The sequence below is a fragment of the Denticeps clupeoides genome, chromosome 8 (assembly GCF_900700375.1).
Source record: "Denticeps clupeoides chromosome 8, fDenClu1.1, whole genome shotgun sequence".
In the NCBI taxonomy this organism is placed as follows: Eukaryota; Metazoa; Chordata; class Actinopteri; order Clupeiformes; family Denticipitidae; genus Denticeps; species Denticeps clupeoides.
In genome coordinates, this window is record NC_041714.1 from 8,234,844 (window position 1) to 8,258,606 (window position 23,763).

The following is a 23,763-nucleotide window of genomic DNA, read 5'->3' on the forward strand; positions in this document are numbered from 1 at the left end:
TGAATCATATTGCAAAAGTAACAATGGGAACAATTGCAGAAGTTTGCACAACAGACCCAGCTGACATATTCCATACTTGCATGTCATTGTTTATTGCACTTTATTTAGCATGTTAGGAATATTTATGTTGTGTGTTAAATTGCAATCTGTGCATATATATTGCAATTGTGTTGTCTTGTTTATAATCAGTATTTTGTGTCTGTTAATAAGGTCTATATGTCTAAAAATGAGATTTCAATTGTAAAGGTTTTTTTAACACTATGCTGTTTTGTATTGTATTTATTAATAGTTTATATTGTATTGCGTTGCTTGATAGACACCAACGGCTAGAACCAAATTCCTGTTAACATAGCTGGCCTTAGATAATGCAGTAACACCATTCTCCCAACTCTGGAAAAGATACTTCACACCCGGTGCAGAGTGAAAAACATCTTCAGAGACAAGACACACCCTGCACACACACTCTTCACTCTGCTGTCACCTGGCAAGCGCTGCAGGACTCCCGGTTCGCACATTCCGGTTCAGGGACATTTTCTACCCCACCGCCACCAAACTGCTGAATTACCTGCGCACAGTCACCTCCTAATTAACATCAGGACCCACTGGACTTCTGCACAGGCACAAGCACACAAACACATATACATGCTGCTACACCCACACACACACACTGTCATAATTATTTAATGCAGTATTTTTAAAAATTGTCATGTACGTTATTCTAACTGTCCTACCTCATTTTATGTGTCTTTGGAGTGCAATAACTGTTTAAGTTCAATAATTGTTGTCCAATATTACAATATTATATAATCACAATATTACTTATTTTTCTCAATCATCATTTTACCTGCACTTTTAACCCACTGCTTACTTTAAATTGTAAATGCTCTAGATGATATTTTTTATTTAATTCGTACTTTATTTAAATTCCAGTTATCTTTATTGAAAACCCTAGTTTAAATGTGCATCAGTGGTTTGCTCCAAACTTTAGCATGCTGTACTTTATAGAGACACATAAAGGCTTCTATATATCTCTCTCACCAGGTTATAACACCTAAATGAATTTAATCTCCTGGGTTTGAACCCTGGTTTTGCTATGCTTGTCCGACTTTCAGGCAGAGGCATGTAGAATGTTCTCTGTGCACTGCTCCATTTGCTCTCTAGTGCATTACTGTGGTCAGGAACTACAATAAAGTGAATGTGAGAAACCAAACAGACAGAAAAAAAAACAATAAACTGCTTTCTGATTGGCTGGTCATCTGCTGAGGGGTTGGCAGGGTTAATATGGTTGGATAGTTGCACTTTTTCATGCATTTTTAAATAGATTTTTTTTACTGATAGCCCCAGCAGACATAATGCTTCTCAAACATGTGAATCAAAATAGCCAGAGGGCACTCTCCTGATATCCTTTGAGACCAGTGACTGCTCTCCCAACAAACGAGGTGTCTGTCAGTCATTTGATTGGCATGACCTGCACTGTCAATTAAGTCTGTTTAAAGTTTGGCAGAATAAGGGAGGGATTTGGGTTTATAGCCGCTTCCAACTGCAGTGCCTGATTACTGAGTGCAGATAAGAGCCTGATGATCTCTCAGCGCATACAAGAGAACCTTGTCTTGCCTGTAATTAGAAGTGGTAGCATGAGATGGAGGGACAAAATCATCTCTAACACACTTAACGTCTTTTGTGCCTCCAGGAGAATCATTGAATGCAGCAGCACAGATCAAAAAGACGGAGTGACAGAATCTACATATGAAGACATTCCAGGAAGCCGTTGGAAAAGAAATTGCTACTTTGCTACACGCTGCATAATGAACAATGCACACGTTTGTGTGCCATTTTTTAGGTTTTTACTTATAATTAGCAGTTTTGTGAAACTTGATGCTGAGGAAACATTTCAGATTTAATCCACAGCATGCCATATGGGTCTCATAAACTTTAAATCATGTTAACGTATATTTTAACCAAATGAGGATTGAAAGGCACCCGCAAATAATTATTTTAAATCCTTTTCTGATGCAACCAGATGTGTGGGATGCCATGCTCACTCTCGGCCTTGAATGAGATCTGAACATTCTACACCTGAGGATGTTGGAAGGAAAGGATTCCTGTTCTGTAGGTTTGAATCCGGGCTCCGGCTTTTTGTGTGAAGAATTTGAATGTGCTTCCCACGTTGATGAGGTTTTCCTCCGGCCACCCAGAGTCACACACAGTAGGTAGATTGGTGACCTTTAATTGGTTGTAAGTGTGAGTGTGTGAGCGAATGGTGTGTATGTGCCCTGCGATATTGCCTCAATGTGGATTTAGCGACTCCTACACGGGAAGGTTTGGGCTGCTTTATAATTAAGTTAGAAAATTGGGAGAAAATCATTCATCAAGTTAGGCATGTTGTGGATTGATGGCCAAAGGGAGGTAAAGAAACAATTCTACCGTCACCTCACAAAGCATCAGCCCAATTAGCATTATCAGTATTGGCATCTCGTCACAGGCAAGGATTGAATGGTATTTTTCTGCCGAGCATCTTTAATGTGCTAAACTCATGCTGCCATATTTCATTTTAATGGGACAGATGATGCATTGAGAGGGGCTAAATTATAATGTGAAAGTACAAACTGATAACATTGCTTTTCGTTAATTGCAAGCATGCTCCATTTTCTCCCGAGCTGCATCACAAGATCACTGCATTTCTTACACCAAATAGCAGGGGTGGTCTAGCAATCTGCCAGGACAGTTTTAATGAATCAAGGATGAATGCTGGTTGATCTTACATTTGAGCAAAAATCCAAGAAGCAGGATCATGTACAAGATGGTTTGTCACAGAATACACATACGGGGCAGTGGTGGCCTAGCGGTTAAGGAAATAAATCCTTGTAAAATAAAAAGGAAATAAAACACTGTAATCAGAAGATTCCTGGTTTGAATCCTGATTCGCCAAGGTGCCACTGAGGTGCCACTGAGCAAAGCACCATCCCCACACACTGCTCCCCGGGCGCCTGTCATGGATACCCACTGCTCATCAAGGGTGATGGGTTAAATGCAGAGGACACATTACACTGTGTGCACCGTGTGCGGTTCTGCTGTGTATCACAATGAGAATCACTTAACTTATTAATTAATAACATACCACAAAGCTAATTTAGTATCACCGATGAACCTAACCTGCTCTGTGCCCCACTGTGCAACCCTGTCATTATTTGACATTTATATTTTCAGTTTAGACTGAACAAATCTGCCTCGGTTTCTGTTTCAGCATGCTACGTTCTTGTAATGTGAGAAAGTGGTCGACAACAAGATGGGAAGAGCTCTTCACATCATAGTCTCAGTCTGCCATCTGCTGGAATAATCCTGCAGTACCTTGCTTCATTTCCCTGGTTGTGTTCGAAACGTAGAGCTCTTGTGTTATTGTAGATTTACAACCAGGTCAAAATTGAATTGAGTAATGATAAGTAATTATTCGTTTTAGTGTAATGTACGGAAACATGTTATCATATATGGGTTCTGTATGGAGACTATGAAGAGAAATACATAACATGATTATTATTAATATCAGCGGGCCTTGGAGTAAAATGTGTTCACCAGTCCATTGTCAGGCAAGTTGTGTACAACCGTATTTAAATCTGAATAGGCCATGCAGTGATACTGCAGGTAGCCTTGTGGTTTCACATGGTGCTAAACGCATCCTGAATTCAGATAGTAGGTTCAGGCGTTATAGATATGAGTGAGTGAGTGAGTGAGTGAGTGAGTGAGTGAGTCCCCACACACTGCAGCTCACTGCTCACCAGGGTGATTGTTAAATACAGAGGACACCTTTCGTTGTGTCACCGTGTGCTGTGCTGCAGTGTTTCACGATGACAATCACTTCACATTCACTTTCACTTCAGGTGAATGAGTGAGTGAGTGAGTGAGTGAGTGTGAGGGGTGAGTGAAATGGGTGAATGAGTGAAAAGGGTGAGAGAGAAGGGTGAGTGAAATGGGTGAGTGAGTGAGAAGGGTGAGTGCAATGGGTGAGTGAGTGAGTGAGTGAGTGAGAGAGAAGGGTGAGTGAAATGGGTGAGAGGGGTGGGTGAGTGAAATGGGTGAGTGAGTGAGGGGGGTGAGTGAGTGAGTGAGAGGGGTGGGTGTGCGAGGGGGGTGAGTGAGTGAGAAGGGTGAGTGAAATGGGTGAATGAGAAGGGTGAGTAAGGTGAGGGGAGTGAGAGGGGTGATTAAATGAAGTGAGTGAGTCGGGTGAGTGATAACCAAAAGTTTAGTTTAAGGTTAATGGGGTCTCTGGCTGGTAGCCCCTCTAAATTGTGATATAGATGTACTGACAGAATTGAAGACCAGATGAGATACCAAGTTGCCTCTAATTCTTTGTAGCCCAGTGAACTGGCTCTAGAGAAGAATATTTTCTTTCTTTATCGTCAGGATCGTTGCGAGAACACTAGCTTATTGAGAGTGTTGTCTGAGCTCTTGGCAGGTTTGTGGAGCCTGGTCATCATTAAATCTTTATCTTTTGTGTCCAACTTTGCGAATAGTGATGTGTAATTCACATGCCATCTTGACTTGTTTTTTAGTTAGCTAAATTAGTTGATTTGAATGACTGTACACACATAGTGTGCTTTGATTAACTGCTTGCTCTTGTTTCAGTCCATATTTCCAATTCTGTTTCGATGGGAAGCAGCCTGTGAATAAACAGCATGAGGTATGTTACTGTGACAACAACTACACGATGCCTGACATGCAAAAGCACTTCACACTCCCTCAGTACAGCACCACTGATCTCAGATCAGTAACTACTGCCATGTAGTGAGGATTCTGGTTAAAGTGACTCAGAATCAGATCTCCCCCCCACTGACCTAAAGAAATGACAGTTCAGTCTGATATCAGTTTAGTCACATGCAAGTCGAACACCATAAAAACAGATTTATTTGTTTAAAAATGTGTAAATTTAAAACTGTGTCAACTGTATGGTTATGTAGGGTAATAAGTAAAGGGGCACAAGTTGGCATGGTGGGTAACAGGGGGTATGATTTCAGGTTTGATCGGCTGCAGACACCCCCACCCCCCACTGCTGTTCCACCTCAGTCAGCTCAGCCACTTCAAACCTCATCAACACACACAGCTCACTGCTCCCCACCTCAAACACAATTTCCAGTACGCATCCAGCACACAGCTCCAGCCTGTCTGTCTCAATCATCCAGGTCAGGAGTGAACTAAGGAGGATAAAAGTCAGAAAGGCAGCAGGTCCAGATGGCATCAGCTCAAGGGTCATCGGGTCCTGCGCAGATCAACTGTGGGCGGTGATGGAGCACATTTTCAACCTGAACCTGAGGCTGGGGAGAGTTCCACAGCTCTGGAATACCTCTTGTGTGGTACCAGTGCCAATGACCCAAGGACCTCATCAGCTACAGGCCGGTGCCTCTGACATCCCACCTGAAGAAGACTCTGGAGCGGCTTCGGCCCCTGGTGAGCTCATCACTGGACCCACTTCGGTTTGCCTGCCAACCTGGCACAGGAGTGGATGATGCCATCATTCACCTACTACATCATTCCCTCTCTCACCTGGAGACTGCTGGGAGCACTGTGAGAATCATGTTCTTTGATTTCTCCAGTGGCTTCAACACCATCCTTCCCACAATCCTGAGGGACAAGCTGGAGCACGAAGGAGTGAATCATCAGCTCACAACTTGGATCCTGGACTACCTCACTAACCTACCACAGTATGTGAGACAGGATGGCTTTGTGTCGGACAGGGTGTTCTGCAGTCTGGGGGACCCACAGGAAATGGCTCTGGCACCATTCCTCTTCACCATCTACACAGCAGACTTCACCTACAACTACACCAACTGCTTCTTACAGAAGTTCTCTGATGACTCTGCAATAGTTGGCCTCATCACAAATGGGAATGACAAGGAGTACAGAGAACTGACTCAGGACTTTGTCTTTTGGGGTGAAGGGTCCACTCTTGAAGACCTTTTATACCACTGTGGATACCACTATGACTCTGTGGTGGCCTCAGCCACCTTTTATGGTGTGGTGTGCTGGGGAGGTAGCATCTCCGCTGGGGACAGAAAGAGACTGAACAGGATGATGCGGAGGCCAGCTCTGTTCTAGGATGCCCTCTGGACCCAGTGGAGGTGGTGAGTGACAGGAGAATGGTGGCTAAACATCCCCATGCAGGAGACCCTGACAGGACTGAGCAGCTCCTTCAGTGGCAGGCTGCGGCACCCACGATGTGGTATGAGAGATTCAGAAGGTCTTTCCTGCCAACAGCTGTCAGGCTCACACAAACATACACATCCAGTACACCATCTCCATTTCTCTTAAGTGCAATATGTGTATGTCTACCCACTCTGTACATATGTAAAATCTCACAAAAATACCTTTTATGTATATAATGAGGGTGGTAGTAGCCTAGTGGGTAACACTTACTACCATTGTGTCCCTGAGCAAGACACTTAACCCTAAATTGCTCCAGGGAGACTGTCCCTGTAATAGTGATTGTAAGTCGCTCTGGATAAGGGCGTCTGATAAATGCTGTAAATGTAAATGTAAATAATGACATATTTTATATTTTTACAACTCACATGTTTTATTTTGCTCTTCTTGGACTATTTATTTGCTTTTTTGTACAGTGAACTCTTATATTATACAGTCGACATAGTGTCAGTGCTATTGTCTTTTGCTGCTTTGCTGTCCACTTCCCACTTGTTGGACTAATAAAGGATCATCTTATCTCTTATAACAGCAAGGCTAGTCCATGCGGTGGTGTAGTGGTGAGCGATGTGGCCTCACACATCCAAGGTTGTGAGTCTGAATAACATCTTGTGTGTTTGCATGTTCTCCTGACACACATTTTCTGCAGGTTTTCTGGTTTTCATGTGTACCATGTGGAATGATGACTCTGAAATGTCCACAGTGGTATGTGTGTATGTGTGTGTGTGTGTGTGTGTGTGTGTGTGTGTGTGTGTGTGTGTGTGTGTGAGTCCCCTCGGTGGGTCCCCACCCGACACCCAGTGTCCCAGGATGGCCACCAGTAGCCACAAACCTGAGTAGGAAATCAACTATTAAGTAAGTGAGTTATCCATATTAACACTTGTTGACCGATAATTACAGAGAAGCATTTCATCAGTTTCACAATGACAAACACTTCACTTTCACTTAAAAAAGAAAGGAAGAGGGGGCTTCAAAGCAGAAGACACATTTTGTCGTGTGCACATGTGCTGTGCTGTGCTGTGCCGTGTATCACAATGACAATAACTACACTTTCACTTTCATGGACAGCTGTGTGTTGAGGTCTTATTTCAGAAGGAGTGTGCCACAGAACGGCAGATCATATTAAGTGAAAGTGAAGTGATTGTCATTGTGAAACACTGCAGCACAGCACACGGTGAAATGTGTCCTCTGCATTTAACCCATCACCCTTGGTGAGCAGTGGGCAGCCATGACAGGCGCCCGGGGAGCAGTGTGTGGGGACGGTGCTGTGCTCAGTGGCACATCGGCGGTTTGGGATTCAAAGCGGCAACCTTCTGATTACGGTTCCGCTTCCTTAACTGCTAGGCCACCACTGCCCAATGCACAATGCATCTTAAGACACAATTTACACATGACTTGCGCATAACTTACATTTAGAATTTTTTACATGAAAAAGGGGGGTTGAAGGATTATAAACAATAATTGACAAAGTTGTAGTCAAACCCCAAAAACGTTTTCTAAAATAATAAATGAAACTTTTAACATGACAGACTTTGGTTAATGAACACAGCATTCCACTCTACGTGTGGATATATCATTAGCATTTCCAGTCACCATAATCATTTAAAGCAATGTCTGGACTGGAGTTTTTACTTTTTAAATGTGCCAGAAAATTGTTTCCCATCCATTTAAGACGTTTCTAAATGACCCTAAACTTTAGTGTACTTCTAATTCATTGCTGTAATAACAATCATAATGTTCTTATCAAAGCCTGAAATTAAACTCAAACGTTAGATGTGAATTTAAAAACAATAAAAAATAGCTAGAAGTATTTTCATCTTCCAACTCAGGAAAACAATCAGAAGCTCTTCACAGATGATCAGTGTACAGCGTTTATTGCCCAGTGGTCGAGCGCGTTAAACGGCTGTAATGGCGGCGCACGGCCGCCAGGCGGCGCGCATGCCGCGCGGCTCGGACGGCGCCGGCGCTCCACTCCGCGGAGCGGCAGGGAGGACAGGCCAGGGGAGGGGAGTGATCGCCACACGGTAAGCCAGCTTTAGTGCCAGACAGTCGGCTGGAGCTGCTACCCGGCGGAGGTGATGATGGCGGCGGCTCTCGAGAGAGGAGGGGTTCGCGCCGCCTTCCTGGGAACCGGCGGCGGCGGCGGCGGCTTCGGCGGCGGACCGGCGCCGACTGGGGTCCCAGCCGGAGCGGGAGCCGGCTCCGTTGTTCTGGCTTCGGGCGGCTCCGGCCCGGTGCCTGTCCCCATGAACCTCTTCGCAACGTGGGAAATCGACCGGTCGTCGCCCAGCTGCGTTCCGAGGTAGCGCTTCCGTGGCGACGCTTTACTCTCCGGCGTGGAAAACCGTGAGCGGAGTCGCTCCCGCGGCGCATCAGTAACGCGCCTGTCGCCGAACTTCCACGCATATCAAATCATACGAATAAGAGCATCGTCTAAAACAAAACGTTTCTGCTCCAAACGTGTTTATTCTAAGTCTCTGCGGATTTATTCTTATTTTTACCCTCTAATGACATTTTTAAGCATTTTTTACTACACACCTTTATTACACAGGTAGTTACGTATTGGTCAAAGTTGCGGTATTTGTTCAAATGATTTGCCTTAGAATCTTTAATGGAGCCTGAAATATTTTACAATCATATACAAAATCAACTAATATACACCAAAAGTTATGTGATCGTTTTAATGCATTTGCTGAAGGAAATTCACGCTTTATCTTTGCTTTGGTGTTGTGGGAATATGAATTTTGGAGAATGGTATGATATGATGTGTTTGACTGCTCCAGGGTGGGATGAGACGTTGGTCATATTCATCTAATGTAAAAAAAATATGTATAAAAATTCCAATTCCAACCAGACTAACCCATCGGCGTGTGACGTGGAGAAGTAGAATGGGAATGCACAGGTGTGTGTGTGTGTGTGTGTGTGTCAGGGGTTCCACCCGGCCGTGCTGACAAGCCTCTATGCAGAAATTGAAATGTGTTAAGCGGGCTTGACGGCGCCGTGTTGTGTGCTGCCGGTCGTGGGTGTCTCAGCGCCCACGACTGGCCTGGTGACAGCGGCAGAGTGGCTCCCTCGCCGGGATCCCCGCTGGAGCGGCTGCTACATTAATCAGCGTTGACCCAGATGTGTCCCGCTGCCGGTGAAGTGAGGGCAGTGATGGTGCGCAGACGCCTTCCTGCTGTGGGTTTATGTGCGTGAGTGTGTATGGGCAAATAGCGCGATCAATCCGACCGGGATTCCTTGTCACGAAGCCACTGTACCAACTGGACAGCTCAGCAAAAAATTCCAACAAAATCACAAGACGGAGAATAAATCGATCACGTTGCTGCTTTTATGGGATTTGACCCATGGTGTTTAGAAGGCTCGGCATGCCCTCCTTAATGGAGACAGAGATCGAGGTTATTGTTTCTTCCCAAATGAAGGAAGTCGGAGATGTGATCTGCTTAACAAGGTTGTGGTATTGTGGATTGGTGGCTTGAGGTCCCCTGCAGATAAGTGTGTCCATTAAGGCAATGCATCTGGCCCTCTAGAAAAGAACATGGGAAATGCCAGCGATTAGTGCTTAATGGTGCTTTTTTAAATGTCTTTCATGTGCATTAAAGATGAAGGAAAATGGTCATCAATATTGAAAGTTCATGCAAACTGAATCTCAGATGGAAGACTGCCCACCCTGTGAGATGTGGGTCTTTGTACACTGACTGTATGAACGCACTGTTCAAATGGTCCATGGTTTTGTTACATTTGTTTTTGGAACATAATAGACATGCTCAACGTTATCATTCCCAGTCAGATAACCTGCTTTGGATCCAAATAACAGGGTTCATAATAAGATGCGTTTTTTTATTCAAACATATTGACTCTATGCAGCTGAAGATGGATATTTTTATTGATAGCCTTGTTGTAAAAAGGGCATAACTGGAGTATTGATATCTTGTCCATGATAAAGATGCTATCAAAATGTCGTCATATGTGTGAAACAGAACATGTATCAAAATCACTTTTTTGATATTTGTGAGATTAAGTTAGTTATTTTACATTAATGCTCTTTATGGAAAATAACTTCATCCCTGTACTTGTGTGTGCTTTTAAAACATGTTTAAGTGAGAAATGTTAAACACAGTTACTTGGTACCAGTAATAATTTGTCATCATATTGTCTTAGATTGATTTGTAACAGTGTGTATTAGAATATACGAATAACAGAATATATTAGTGATACGGATATGGGTGAAGAAAAAACATTTGAACTACATGAACCTGGTTATGAACTACAGGGAAGGAACTACAGGTCACTGAGGTCATGAGCTCAGTAACACTGTTGTCCAGTTTAGTGTAAGACTTTTGTTGAAGTTTTATTGTCATTTCAGCTACATACATGTTAGACAGTACATAGTGAAACGAAACATTTCTCCAGAACCTGGTGCTATATTTAAACAAGGTTAAATACTGACATAAGGTGCATATGTGCTACAAAGACAAACTGGGATTCATAAAGTGCAAACAGGGGACACAGGCAGTGCAAGAGAAACATTTAACAAATAGAACATGTAGACAACAATGAGACAGACAGCGCTAAACAGGTGAAATGAATAATAAATGTGCAATAAAAATAAAATAGTGCAAATACTGCTGTGGAAAATGTAACAGTGCAATAATAGATAATATTACAATATAACAGAGGTTGTGTGTGTGTGTGTGTGTGTGTGTGTGTATGTGTCCAGAGTGGAAAGTCCCTGAGTGTTCAGGTGTCTGATGGCCTGTGGGATGAAGCTGTTGCACAGTCTGGCAGTCAGGACCCGAATGCTTCAGTACCTTTTTCCAGATGGCTGGAGGGTGAATGTGAGGGGTGTGTAGAGTTCTTAACAATGCTGCTGGCTTTCCTGAAGAAACGTGTGTTGTAAATGTCCATTATGAAGGGAAGAGAGAGTCCAATGATCTTCTCAGCTGTCCTCACTATCTGCTGTAGGGTCTTGTGGTCCCTCTGTAGAAGGTGGTGAGGATTTGTGGTGGAAGATGGGCTTTCCTCAGACTCCACAGGGAACATTGAGTTCTTGATGAGATTCACACAAGATCTGTCGATGTTCAGTGGGAAGTTCTGTTCTGGAGTCAACAATCATCTTATCAGTTAGTTGGAACTTGATTTTAAATGTTATAGTGTGACAGCCGTGGTTCTACTAATTGTCAACTCAACGTTTTGTGACCCCTGTGTATCTTTGCAATAGTAGTGTTAGAAGACAGTTTTTTATAATTGACTAATATTTTGCATATTTTGTTCTAGGTATGTTCCTTAGAAGAGATAGATTCTGCATTGGAAAAGCATTTATTTACCAATACCTGTTTTGGGGCAGTGGTAGCCTAGCGATTAAGGAAGTGGCCCCGTAATCAGAAGGTTGCCTGTTCGAATCCCAATCCGCCAAGGTGCCACTGTGGTCCCACTGTGCAAAGAACCGTCCCGACACACTGCTCCCCGGGCGCCATTAATGGCCACTGCTCACCAAGGGTGATGGTTAAAAGCAGAGGACACATTTCGTTGCGCCACCATGTGCTGTGATGTGTTTCACAATGACAATCGCTTCACTTTCACTTTCAATACATCGGTTTAAATATCCTAATTGGGATATGAACCATTCTTTACAGATGCACTGTGTCACATTTTCAGAGTCTTTGTCAGTCAGTTTGGACATCTGAACACTCGTAGCATTTTATGTTTGTGTCCCATGGCCCTTCGCTTGAATAATAGTCTATAAGTCGCTTTAGCGTCTGCTGAATGAATGGAATGTAATGCAATGTCCAATGGATGCCTTGAGGGAATTGCTTCACATTTGGATGTTCACTGTGTTAAATGTAGTGTTTAGTGAAGTCAATGTCGCGGTGACCTCATGGACGTTCCATTCTCACAAACACGATACATTTAGTACATCTGGACGGGGGTCACAGAAACATTTCTTCAAACATGTCCCATGTTTTCTTGAACTTGGATGAACTTGGTAACAGGTCAGCGTCAAGGTGCAGTTATTTTGAATAGTGAGTTTCTCCAGTTTGCAATGCGCATTGTACTAACTGTATGTAGTGCCGGTGAATGTGTTCAACCAGGGCCTCCTCATCCTCATCAGGGATGAGCTTGGTCTGCTGCCCTGGCAGATTTTCAGGGGGCTGGGCTTCAGCGCAGCTGTTCCTGGAGCACATGTGGAAGGTGGGTGGGTTTTAAGCTCACGAGTTGTAAACAGTGTCCCCTCAGTGACGTTTAAAACCAAACTCGCCACTCAAAAAATGTGTTCATCAGCCAATGTTGGTCATGTGGCCGTAGGCTCAACATGCACTAACGTTCATCAGAACGTTACATCAGAAATATTTAAAAACAGATTGGTGGAAAAAATGAAAACAATATATGACAAATACCTGCTGAGTATGTATTATTGTCTTGCCAGAAAGCCTTAACACATAAATATACACACACTCACACATACTGTATAAAAGTATATGTACATGGTGTGTTAGTGAAATACATGTATCTATGTGATTTGTAAATGTAGTTTATAAAGACAGCAGGAGACCTTACTTGGAATGGAATGGTTTTTAAAAGTCGTTCGAAAAGCACCTTTCCGCTGGCGGACTTTTACCTTCTTTAGAAAAACCTGGTCGTTCACAGTAACAGGCCACCTCTTTGCATACCAAAAAAATTTGTGATTTTTTTTTTAAAGTTGGCTGATGTCTTGGTGGTCGGCATGGGAACCTGGGCAGCATTCGACAGGGGACGGACTGGGAGAGGGCATCCCTCTGCTGCCTCGGGGACTGTTAGGATGCTTGTCATTCCGCTCTTCCCTGATGGCCGGTGGCCACATGCGGCGAAGCCTGGAACAGTGTTTAGAAACGAGCGGCCCGCTGCTGCATAACTTGCACATGGCTGAATGCATGGTGCAGAGTAGAAGGTTCACTGAGCTTCGCCAGTTATGTCGCTTTCCACTTGTCATGCAGTCCCTCTATGATTTTGCAAGCTTTTTTGGGTGATTGGGGTGATTGTTGCAGGATAAAATTCTTGATTTCAAAGCAACGTGTCTAAAAATTGCTGTTTTTAGCTGTTTTTGTGACAGAAAGTGATTTTTTTTCCCCGCTTATAATTTCAGATGGTAAATTTCTGTGGCTGTGATGTCGTGTACAGCTGTATCCGGGCCTAAAAAGTTCTGACCCGACAGAACCCAACCCGACAAGACCGGCTTGTGCAGGGAAATGAGCAGGTTTAAAACATAATTGCCATAAGCACCTCCTCTGAATCCTCTGATAAGTAAAATGCATCACCTGACAACAGTGGCCGAGAATGGCAAATCAAATGAATGTTTCATTTAAAAATTTACATTTAATAAAACCAATCATACGGAAAGGAAAGGTACTATAGAAGAGAAGTTTGTGTTTGCTGACCGCTCATTTATCACGCAAGCTCGACCCAACCCCACCGGGTTTTTGCCATGCTTCACAGCTCTATACTAGGGTCCAGTAAACTCTCTTACTCTTACTACATTGTGTACATATGTTTGTAGAACAACAACAACGTTTATTTCTTATCTGGTCCATAATCACAGTACGTCTCTATGGGCTTTGACAGGCCCTACAGTTAACACCACCCACACTTGACCCAAAGATGAAGCTTACTGTTGAGTGGAAAGGTTGTGGTGATTGGACGGAATTGCAAGGACACAGTAAACTCTCAAGGGTCAGTTGAATTTGCATTGATTGTTGTGATCGCAGCCTTAAATCCAGGAGGGATCGCGTGTGGAGTGCTGACTAGTGTAGTCTTCTGACTTAATCACGTTCTATCATCTCTGCAGTCTAATAGACAAGTCTAGTTGTGACCAGCATTTAAAGTTTTCTGCATCTTTTAAGATTCAACGGCAATGCTTACAGTTAAATGTACACTATATTTCACCCATTTACTACAGTATTGATGCTGTTTGGTGGTTGGGTTAATTCAATACAGGTAATGTCCGATGTTTAAGTTTTATGTCGGGTCTTTCTCTCCAGTCTGAATAGCTGACAGATGCATTATAAATGTTGCTGAATAGTTCTGGGAGTCAAGGGGGAAAATGCTTACATTTCCCCCACCCGAGAGAAAAAAAAATCAGTTCATTACACAGTGTAGCAGATCTCACAGCGGCAAACACAATATTGCTGTCCCTCCACTTTCTGAGCGTATGCGGGATGTTTTATTTCCTACACCGCAGTGGACAGGGTCCAGTGGCCGAGGTTCGGTGGAAGGCGGCGTGTTCAGGGGATCTGTTTATGGCGGTGTGCTTTAATAGTCGAGGGAGCTCGACATCTTGCAATGAAAGGGTATGACCTTTTAACTGCGCACCGAGAAGGCTGGTGAGAGACTGCCATTGTCGCAATGTGTGGAAGTGGCATCAATGTGATCAGCATCAAGAGGTAAGGGGGGCTGTGCTTAGTCGTAGAGATGCTGCAGAAACCAACAATCTTTGGAAATGAACAGTGCATGTGTTGCCCGTATATTGTGTGATCTTAATGAAAATAAACCCTTCAACAATGATGATTTGGAACATTCTGAGACATTCTAAATGTTATTATAACCTATAAGTTAAAGCTAAATTCCTAGCTCTCTGGCCATGATACAGTAATAAGTCTTATTTGTGGGACAATTCTGCTTTACGCCATTGGCGATTAATAAAATGCTTTTTTTTTTGCTATTTCATAGTAATAAGAATAAAAATATGCAACATAAAAACTATATATATATATATATATATATATATATATATATATATATATATATAATGCTTTTATATATATATATATATAGAGAGAGAGAGAGAGAGAGAGAGAGAGAGAGAGAGAGAGAGCATTTGTCACCAATAAGCATGAGGTTTTAGGTGGTTTGAGGTTTTTCTGTTCATGGTAAATGTTTGGATAATTCGCTCTAGCAGCGGACTGTAAATGAATCCCATCTGTGACTCCGTCAAGGTCTATACTCACTGGCCAGTCTGGTACTGTTATCAACTGGATAACTGCCTTTCAACAGTACAGATGGATGGATTGATGGGTGGATGGACCAAAGGTCCATCAGCATGGAAAAGATTGACAATTAATAAGAATTAATAACAATGAATGAATTAAACAGAGCATGGGGTCCTCACACAGAGATATGCAAGATTCCAAAATGTGAATGTTAAGTAAATAACAAATAAAATAATGAGTTACAGTGTAGAGATTTCAACTAAAGTGCACTGTGCATTGTTTGTGCAGTGACCAGTGTTGCAGTGGCAGATAGTGATAGCAGGGTAGTGATGAGATGAACAGAGGTACGGTGGAATGTGTTCCTCCTGAGTCTCTCCATCCTGGCCATGATGCTTCAGAGGTTTTTGCCTGGTTTCAGATGTTGAAACAGTTGTTTGGGTGTGATGTCAATAATAATCTAGATGTCTGTGGTCCTACCTATCTTCGAATGTCCTTAGATGTGGAAGAGGTTACCTCCAGCGTTCCGCCACACGGATCACCCTGTGTAGGGCTTTGCGTCCTGGACACTGGCATGACACACAAACACACAAAACATTGGGTAAAATGACAGAAAGAGGATGGTAAGGATACATTTCTACTGATAATCACAATCAGGTAATCAGGAGCACAAGACAGAGAACACAATACTCCGGTCTGGGTAACAGGGAACCGGAGGACCTGGAAATGTCAGGATTGTGATATATGCACTTTTACTATAAAAATTAAGTACTGTTTTTGGACATACCTCTAGATTGTATAGAGATCATGCACATTCTTTGGCATTTGAAGAGAAGTCCAGTGGCATTTTTTAAGTATTTTTCTGTATTCTTCTCTGGAGACTGAACAGAGATTTTGCCCTCAGATGCTCAGCGAGCCAGCAGGATCAGAGCTCATGCAGCGCAGTGTTGACTCACCTGCCCTCTTGCATGGTTGGACTCCAAGCCGTAGTCTGTGCTGCACTGCTGTGTGCTGTTCTTGGGAATTCCCAGTTCAGCACCATTGACTCACTGCTTAGACCTGACCTAGACAAGGCCTTACACCTCGAATCTTCACCCACGAAACAGCGTTGAACCACAGCACTGAGATCAGTGCCCTCTTTAAACTCCTAATTAATGAGGCTGGACTGTGGTGACTGCAAGGTCAGTGCTCAGGGTCAGTGGAGGAGGCCACTGCTCCACATTAAAGTGGGACTTGGGTTTGGGTGTTTGCAGTGCATACGAAATCTCTTATTAGCTTGATGTACATGGGGTCATGCGATTAACCTCTGTAGAATAAGAAGCAGCAGATGTAAAAATCAAAGCACATAACATGTATAAAAGTGAAGTGAAGTGATTGTCACATGTGATACACAGCAGCACTGCACACGGTGCGCACAGTGAAATTTGTCCTCTGCATTTATCCCATCACCCTGAGTGAGCAGTGGGCAGCCATGACAGGCGCCAGGGGAGCAGTGTGTGGGGACGGTGCTTTACTCAGTGGCACCTCAGTGGCACCTTGGTGGATTGGGATTTGAACCAGCAACCTTCTGATTACAGGGCCGCTTCCTTAACCGCTTGGCCACCACTGCCCCAGTGTACATTTTTTAGATTAGATTAGATTCAACTTTATTGTCATTGCACATGTACAAGTACAGGGCAACGAAATGTGCAATTGAAGGAAAAAATAACAGTGATACATGTAGCTGTACAACATAACTGTAATCATATGTTCTTCTACATGCTATCGAATGACATTAGTCATAGGTGCAGTGGCCTCTGCCTAATATCTGCACAACAAATATAGTGTAAATCAGGAGAGCAGCACTCAGAATGGATGCATGTAGGTGCCAGCAGATGGTTGCACAACCTAATCCAGGAATCAAGTGATTGTCCACTCACATGCTCTGTTATGACTTTTGCTCATGTGTAGATTTGTTGGTATGTGCTGATGATAGTGAACTGCCGTGCATCAGGACTCTATTTCAATGATCTGCTAAATAGAGTAAAACACACATTTATTGGTGTTTTTTTTTTTTTAAGTCGACGAAACCGACCTGCTCGCGGGCTCAGTGACAATGCACACAAGCTCCGCTGTTACACCTATTTGTATTCATATAGAGCGCATTTATGAATAATGTAAATTAGGGGAAGAAGTATCTTTTTACTGTTTATTTTAAATAAATATTTTTGAACAAAATGGGTAAACAACAGAAAAATACCAATACATGATGTTGCCTATCTTTTTGAGGTTGTGGGGGCATGGCAAGGAAATAAGCAACATTCGTCCAGATATTTGCCACAATGTGGCAAAATGTGACAAAATAGGGCCCTAAAGGTACAAAGAATTAATGTACGGGACACTCAATTGCACAACTGTCTAGCCCCAGTGATTTAATTATCTTTTTAATACAGCATTTAAACAGAGAGGTGGTCAGATTAGAATGCATGAGAAGCCGCCAGGGGGTCTGAGGTGGTTGCGGAGGAGCACGGTTATAAAAGGCCGGTCTCCTGGATGTTGTTGTGCTGTGCAGGGAAGCTTCAGTAATCTGATTTCATAACTCGTAAAGAAGATGAGCCTATAATCTGATGCCGTATAGCGACTCCGTTCCTTTTAATCCCTTCCCTCAGAATTATCATTGTAGATTATGTGCCACCCTGCCCTACAGAAACCTCTTTGCCTCATTCCACGCTATTGCTGATGGTGTTAGAATGTATCACTCGAGTCTGGTTGGATCTTTAGCAGCGGTGGGTAGAGTAGACATTTTACTCAAGTATGAGTAGCATTAATCAAAAATAATAATACTCAAGTACAAATAAAAAGTGACTAAAAAAATGACTAAAGTACGAGTACAACAGTATCTAATGATAAAAGTACTGAGTAACTGTTTGATTGTGATTTGTTTTTATTTATTTCATTTATATTTTAGAAACAATATGTTCAGATAGAAAATATAAATGTGCTAATTCTGGTATCTCCTAATAATATTAATACCTTACTAAAGTACAATAAAAATAATAACGAGTCGAGTGTTGCCCAATGTACTGAAGTAAGAGTAACGTTTCTTATTCACATTTTACAAAGTAATTAATTTGTAATTACAATAATTCTAGATTAATGCCTATTGATATGGATGATATGTGTCCATTATTTGGAGTTGGAACTGCTGTGTGGATGGATGACTAAAGTACTAAACTGACACTAACTGAAAAGCCACACATACGTCTGTGCACTTGACATGAGCACTTATAATTTCTGATGCCCGACAGGTCACCTACATGGAAGGAGGATGCCAGGGAAAGTATTTACAAATGAGTCTTTTTTATTTGTAATTGACAAATGTGAGACACAGACACTCTCACACTGAATCTGTCATTTCTTTCACTAGTTAAGGTTTCTATAATTTCTCACACATGATAATCAACTTAGGACAATGCAAGTATGTTTATAGTTAAAGTGAAGAACAGCGCAGAATCAGTTAGTAGTAAATGGTAGCTCATCCCCACTGAAATCTTTCATACATTAAAGACAGCATTTCCAGGTCATTGGATTATAATGATGATCTATCTAAATGCATTCCGGTTACACTCATCGCGCTGATCATATAGCTGCATAATTTCTGTCATTCTGGTGATTAAAAAGATTAGTTTATGCCATTATTGTTGCCATCTCTATCCATCTCTGCAGCTCGGGTCCGGTCTCCTCTATTGGACTTGTTTTTAATAGCATGGCTGTTTGTCAGCAATTAGGAGGTCACGCATATCACGGCTTTGATCCCGCTGGCTCGTAGAGAGCAGTGATTGTCCCTCCTAATGGGACTGTAAACTCATTTGCCTTTTATTTGTGTCCTCGGTAAGCATACTTGTTTAAAGCAGTAAAATTGATTTACCGTGTTTACTGCTGTTTGTTTTCTCTCTCTCTCACACACACACATGCATACTCTCTCTCACCCTCAGTGTCATTATATTCTGCATTATATAAACCCCTGGAGTAGACAGATTGTTGTTATTGGCATACATCTTTATGTAGTTGGATTTGCCAGGGTTTTTTTTTTTAACATTCCTGATAGCTGTGTCCAATACTTTCTGTGTGACATATTATTGTCAGGCCATGTGATTTGAGGCCCTCGATGTTACCGTGGGCGTTTGTCTTGTAACACATGACTTCGTGGAGAAGTAGGAAACATATTGTTTCACTTATGAATCCACAGCGTTGCTGAGGCAAAGCAGCAGTCCAGAGGAGCGTGATACAAATTCCCTCACCAAGGCCAGCCCATCTCCTGGAAGTTCAGCCTATCATCAAGACACACGAACGCTGACAGAAATAATGTATTTGCAAACTTAAAAAAATCTATTAATGATTTATTGGAACTATGTGTCTGTTTACTTTTTAAAATATATGGTTAAAAATAACATACACGGTATACTGTACATTTGATTTGATTCTGGATGAGAAGGATTTAATATGATGGGCTGTGTGTTTTCAGTGCATAATTAAAGCTTATGTCACATCATAAGCTACTTATCTGTGTCCTGCCCTTTTCTTTTTGGTGTATAATTATTTCTGAACCCCAGACTTAAAGATGTACTTAAAGGATGATGTTTTAAAAGGGAGGAGACTGGAGGCATGATTGACAGCTCTCACACACCCTGCTTCCTCATTCTAGACAACTGAATCCCCCTCCTGTCTATATGTGCTACATCCTAGTGTCACGCATCATCCTGTCTCCTACACCATTTTCCAAAATCAACATTTTAATTAAAGTTTGATTAAATTAGCACATATTATATTTAATTTATTATGCATTTAGTACGTTTAAATACCCTATGAGTACTGTTTAAAGACAAAATTGTGATTTACTGGTTTAACACTATCATTTCTACTGTCTGAATAGGGCAAAATGCAGGAATATATGCCTTAATTGGCCTGTGCCTAGTGAACGTGAAGTGATTGTCATTGTGAAACACAGCGCTGCACAAGGTGACACAACGGAATGTGTCCTCTGCTTTTAACCATCACCCTTGGTGAGCAGTGGGCAGCCATGACGGGCGCCCGGGGGAGCAGGCCCTGTTAGATCCCTGCAGGCAAACAAATCTTTTATCAAGTGATGATCCGCCGCTTTTCTGCACAGCATCATGAAACTTTACCCCAGCTCGCTGTTAAGCCCCTTGCCCCATCACCAGGAATCAACCAGGCAATTCCTCTCAGCCACGACCAGTCCTCTCTTCTGGCTTCCTTTCCTCAGAGTTTCTTGGCCGATGTTTAACATTCCTCTGACCCAAAAAGATGTGCGGTGCTGCTTGGCAGAGTTTGGGCTTTGTTGTCCTTCCCATATCTAAACTAGATAAACTACAGTTTAGAGATGAAATGTGAGCCAAATGCTTTTCAGAATGAAAGTACATGGATTTGGTATTTTTCTCCAAGCCACATGATATTTCCTCAGATTTTTAAAAAGGGGTTTTAAAACCTTTTCATATCATAAGTTCAGAAGAAGTTGGAAACCTCCACAACCTTTCGAAGGTCCTGTCAAATTAAGGATGCTGATTCCTGATTCCAGGCACAATATTTTAGAGCCTGTTTTTCCCCTCTCTCCCTGTCTCTCTTCTCTTTTTCTCCTCACTCAGGCATTTCCTGAGGTCTGTGTGCCAGCAGCAACACAGAGGCTGTTTATTTCAAGGACCAAAAAGCTCTGGTCTTTGCTGTGCTCTTTAAATTATGCTTGAAAACAGACAGTCGATGTTTCACAGAGGGCATTTGGTCCACATCCCAAACATTTGTATAATTCATTGACACACACACACACACATATATATATATATTTTTTTTTTGTTTCTAATTGAATTCATGTCCTCTTCACTAAAGTCTCTCACTTATAACACTGTCCTCAAACAGACCTGACAACTGGTGCCATTAGAGCTGGCAGGTCTGCCTACACAGTACTCCAGAGACAGGCACACGCATCAAAACAGTCAAAGTGAACCTGCCCACGCCCACCAGTGAAATCAGAGTTTGAGGAGGGGATTTTATACGAGAGCTCTGCTGGGAAATGTCACCCTGTGCAAAGCTCTGCTTGATTTGATCAGGATGCAGCGACTGTGTTTAATATTGTCTGAACATTGGACAGAGGTAGTGAGCGTGTCTGGTTTTGTTCAGTGTGAGTCCAGAAAGTCCACTACAGAGAGAGACATGTTGAGCTGCTTTTCTAATTCACTTCTTACTGTGACTCTGAGATCTAGGTCCTTTGAGAGCCACACCCTTCCCTCACCAGGAGAGAATAAGTAATATCACTCGAGCTTAACATGCCTTTTTGCACTGGAAGAACTGGAGTTCCTAGAACTATTGGCGGTAGTTTTCTCTTTTTTGGCATATTTCCAGTGTAGAAACAAGTTCTGGGAATCCCTTCTTCAGGGTAAGGTTTTCACATCATATCACAAGAACGCATCATTTTAAACATTTCACAATTAAACATGGCATATTAAAATCTGATCTACGTCGCAACCACACAAGGCACTGCTATTAACACCCTTGAGTCATAGTTGCATACATGAGCTGTATCTTAAGCACTGTAGTATAAAGTATGGCATCTTTGTTTTGTACCATGATACATTTCACATGACCCATTTAATCGGTAATGATCAATTTTCATCAGGATTTTGTGGTGAATGCTACCAGAAAACTGACCCTAAAGGCCACCCCAGGTGGCTAGTGACCCTAACCCTACAAAAGTACCTAATGTGTCAACACCTATTGTACCGCAAATGTTTCTTATGGCAATTCTAGTTTAATGAGCCTTTCATTGAATTATTACTGTTGAGCCCTGTGCCCTCTGTAATATTGTCACCACCATTCGTGATCCTCCTCTGGTCCATATCCTACAAATGAACTCTCATGTGAATCCCTTCCATATTACTGAATACAATGTACTCGGTAAATGTTCTGTAGCCTCCGTAGCTGGGTGTTCAAATCGGGTATCGTTCTTATGCAGAGGGCACTGACTGTTGAATTGCTGTCTGCCATTTACAGTGAGTGACCAGCCAGTGTGCAGTTGCTAGTCAGTGGATTGACCCAACACGCTGTGAGGTAATGTACGATGGAACTAGCATAGTAGCTAATGGCCTAAAGAGACCTACATGAGTGAATTTCTTAATAACACTTAATCCACCAATGAATCAAGAGGGTTTCTGCTTTTTCCGGATGTTTTCTTTGATATCTCTGTAGTGGCGTCTCATCACATATCAATTCAGCTCCATTAGTGATGAGCACAGCCGTCTGAAGCTCCTTAAACTTTTACTTAGGCTGGGCTAATCTTGGTGTGAGTTAATGCCTTCGGACAGTGGCCCTCGTGGTTTCTGGGGTGAAAGGGGTTCTTTCTTTCTTCTCTTTCTTAATGTGCTCTCTTCACTCGTAGAAGAGAACTTCCCAATGAGCATCAAGTGTGAAGTGAAACCCAAATCATTTGTCATTGCGAGGTATTCTGTCACCAGCCCCTGGTGGTTTGCACAGAAAAACCGCCGCCGAGCAGCCTGGAGGGCGGAGCGCTGTGATAAACTCTTTCCCTCCGCGCGCCTGATGTGCTGCACTGCAACATCCCGGAGAAACGCAGCTCTTCTTGCTGAGCTTTGTGCTTTCTGTGTTATTGATTGCATTGTGTTCTGCTTCCTCTTTCTTACTTTTTCCCACCCCACACCCTTTTTTTCTTATTATTTAAGAGGCTAGTTTTTGACCCAAGGGGGGTTTTGAAAGCGGTACCCGGATAACATTTTCTGTCGGTTGCTGATAAAGTTTAATCGTTTCCCCAAAAATTTGCAATAGCTGACAACTACTTCAAATAAATGTAATATTACAGATATAGCCTGAGTAGCAGTAAATGTCAAGAGTGTTAAGGGTGACTGAATGTGTGTTGTTTTAATGAGACGGTCTCTGAGCATAAAGTGTTCGTTTTTAATGGATATTGAGTCCTACATGCTGTACATTGTATACATACAGCAGTATGTTGTATTATATAATTTATTCTAAACATTACAAAGTATGTATACACACTTAGACACGGTGGTGCCCCCTTTCTGTTATATGACTTTTTTTTCCATTTGTCACATTTAAATGTTTCAGAAAATTGAAATATTGGTCAAATACAACACAGGTAAACACAAACTGCGGTTAAGTGAAGGATTTGATTATTAGGGAAGAAAAATAATCCAACCCTGTGTGACAAAGTGATTGCCTCCTAAACCTAATAACTGGTTGGACCACCTTTATTAGCAAGAACTGGCATCAAGCTTTTGTGTGTCATTTACAGCGTTGTTGAGGAATGTTTCATTTTTGCCAGATGGGTGGACTTTCTCCTTCAGGAATTTTTTGCTAGACAGCAGAATTCATGGTTCCATTTATCACAGCAAGTTATCCACAGCAAAACAGCCCCAGACCATCACACCAACATATTCGGACAATGGTCTTTTTGTGAAATGCATTGTTACTTTTACGCCAGATGTAATGGGACACACACACACACCTTCCAAAAAGTTCATATTATGTCCAGTCCACAGAGTATTTTCCCAAAAGATCATCAAGAGGTGTTCTGGTAATATTTGAGATG

At 42.4% G+C, this 23,763-nt stretch overlaps 1 protein-coding gene and 1 long non-coding RNA gene across 4 annotated transcripts in view; both read left to right on the forward strand.

Moving 5' to 3' along the window:
* Positions 1-3,852: 3,852 nt before the first annotated feature.
* LOC114795123 (uncharacterized) lies at positions 3,853-5,241 on the forward strand. The gene is made up of 3 exons (XR_003750478.1): positions 3,853-3,875; positions 4,624-4,678; positions 5,178-5,241. It is a non-coding gene; the product is annotated as an uncharacterized LOC114795123 (long non-coding RNA).
* Positions 5,242-8,270: 3,029 nt separating this feature from the next.
* The window catches only part of LOC114795451 (phosphofurin acidic cluster sorting protein 2-like), a 48,809-nt gene continuing 33,316 nt past the window's right edge, over positions 8,271-23,763 (forward strand). For all 3 annotated transcript variants that reach the window (XM_028988756.1, XM_028988757.1, XM_028988759.1), the window contains exon 1: positions 8,271-8,494. In XM_028988756.1, the coding sequence (XP_028844589.1) occupies positions 8,271-8,494 (224 nt within the window). The remainder of the gene's footprint in view (positions 8,495-23,763) is intronic.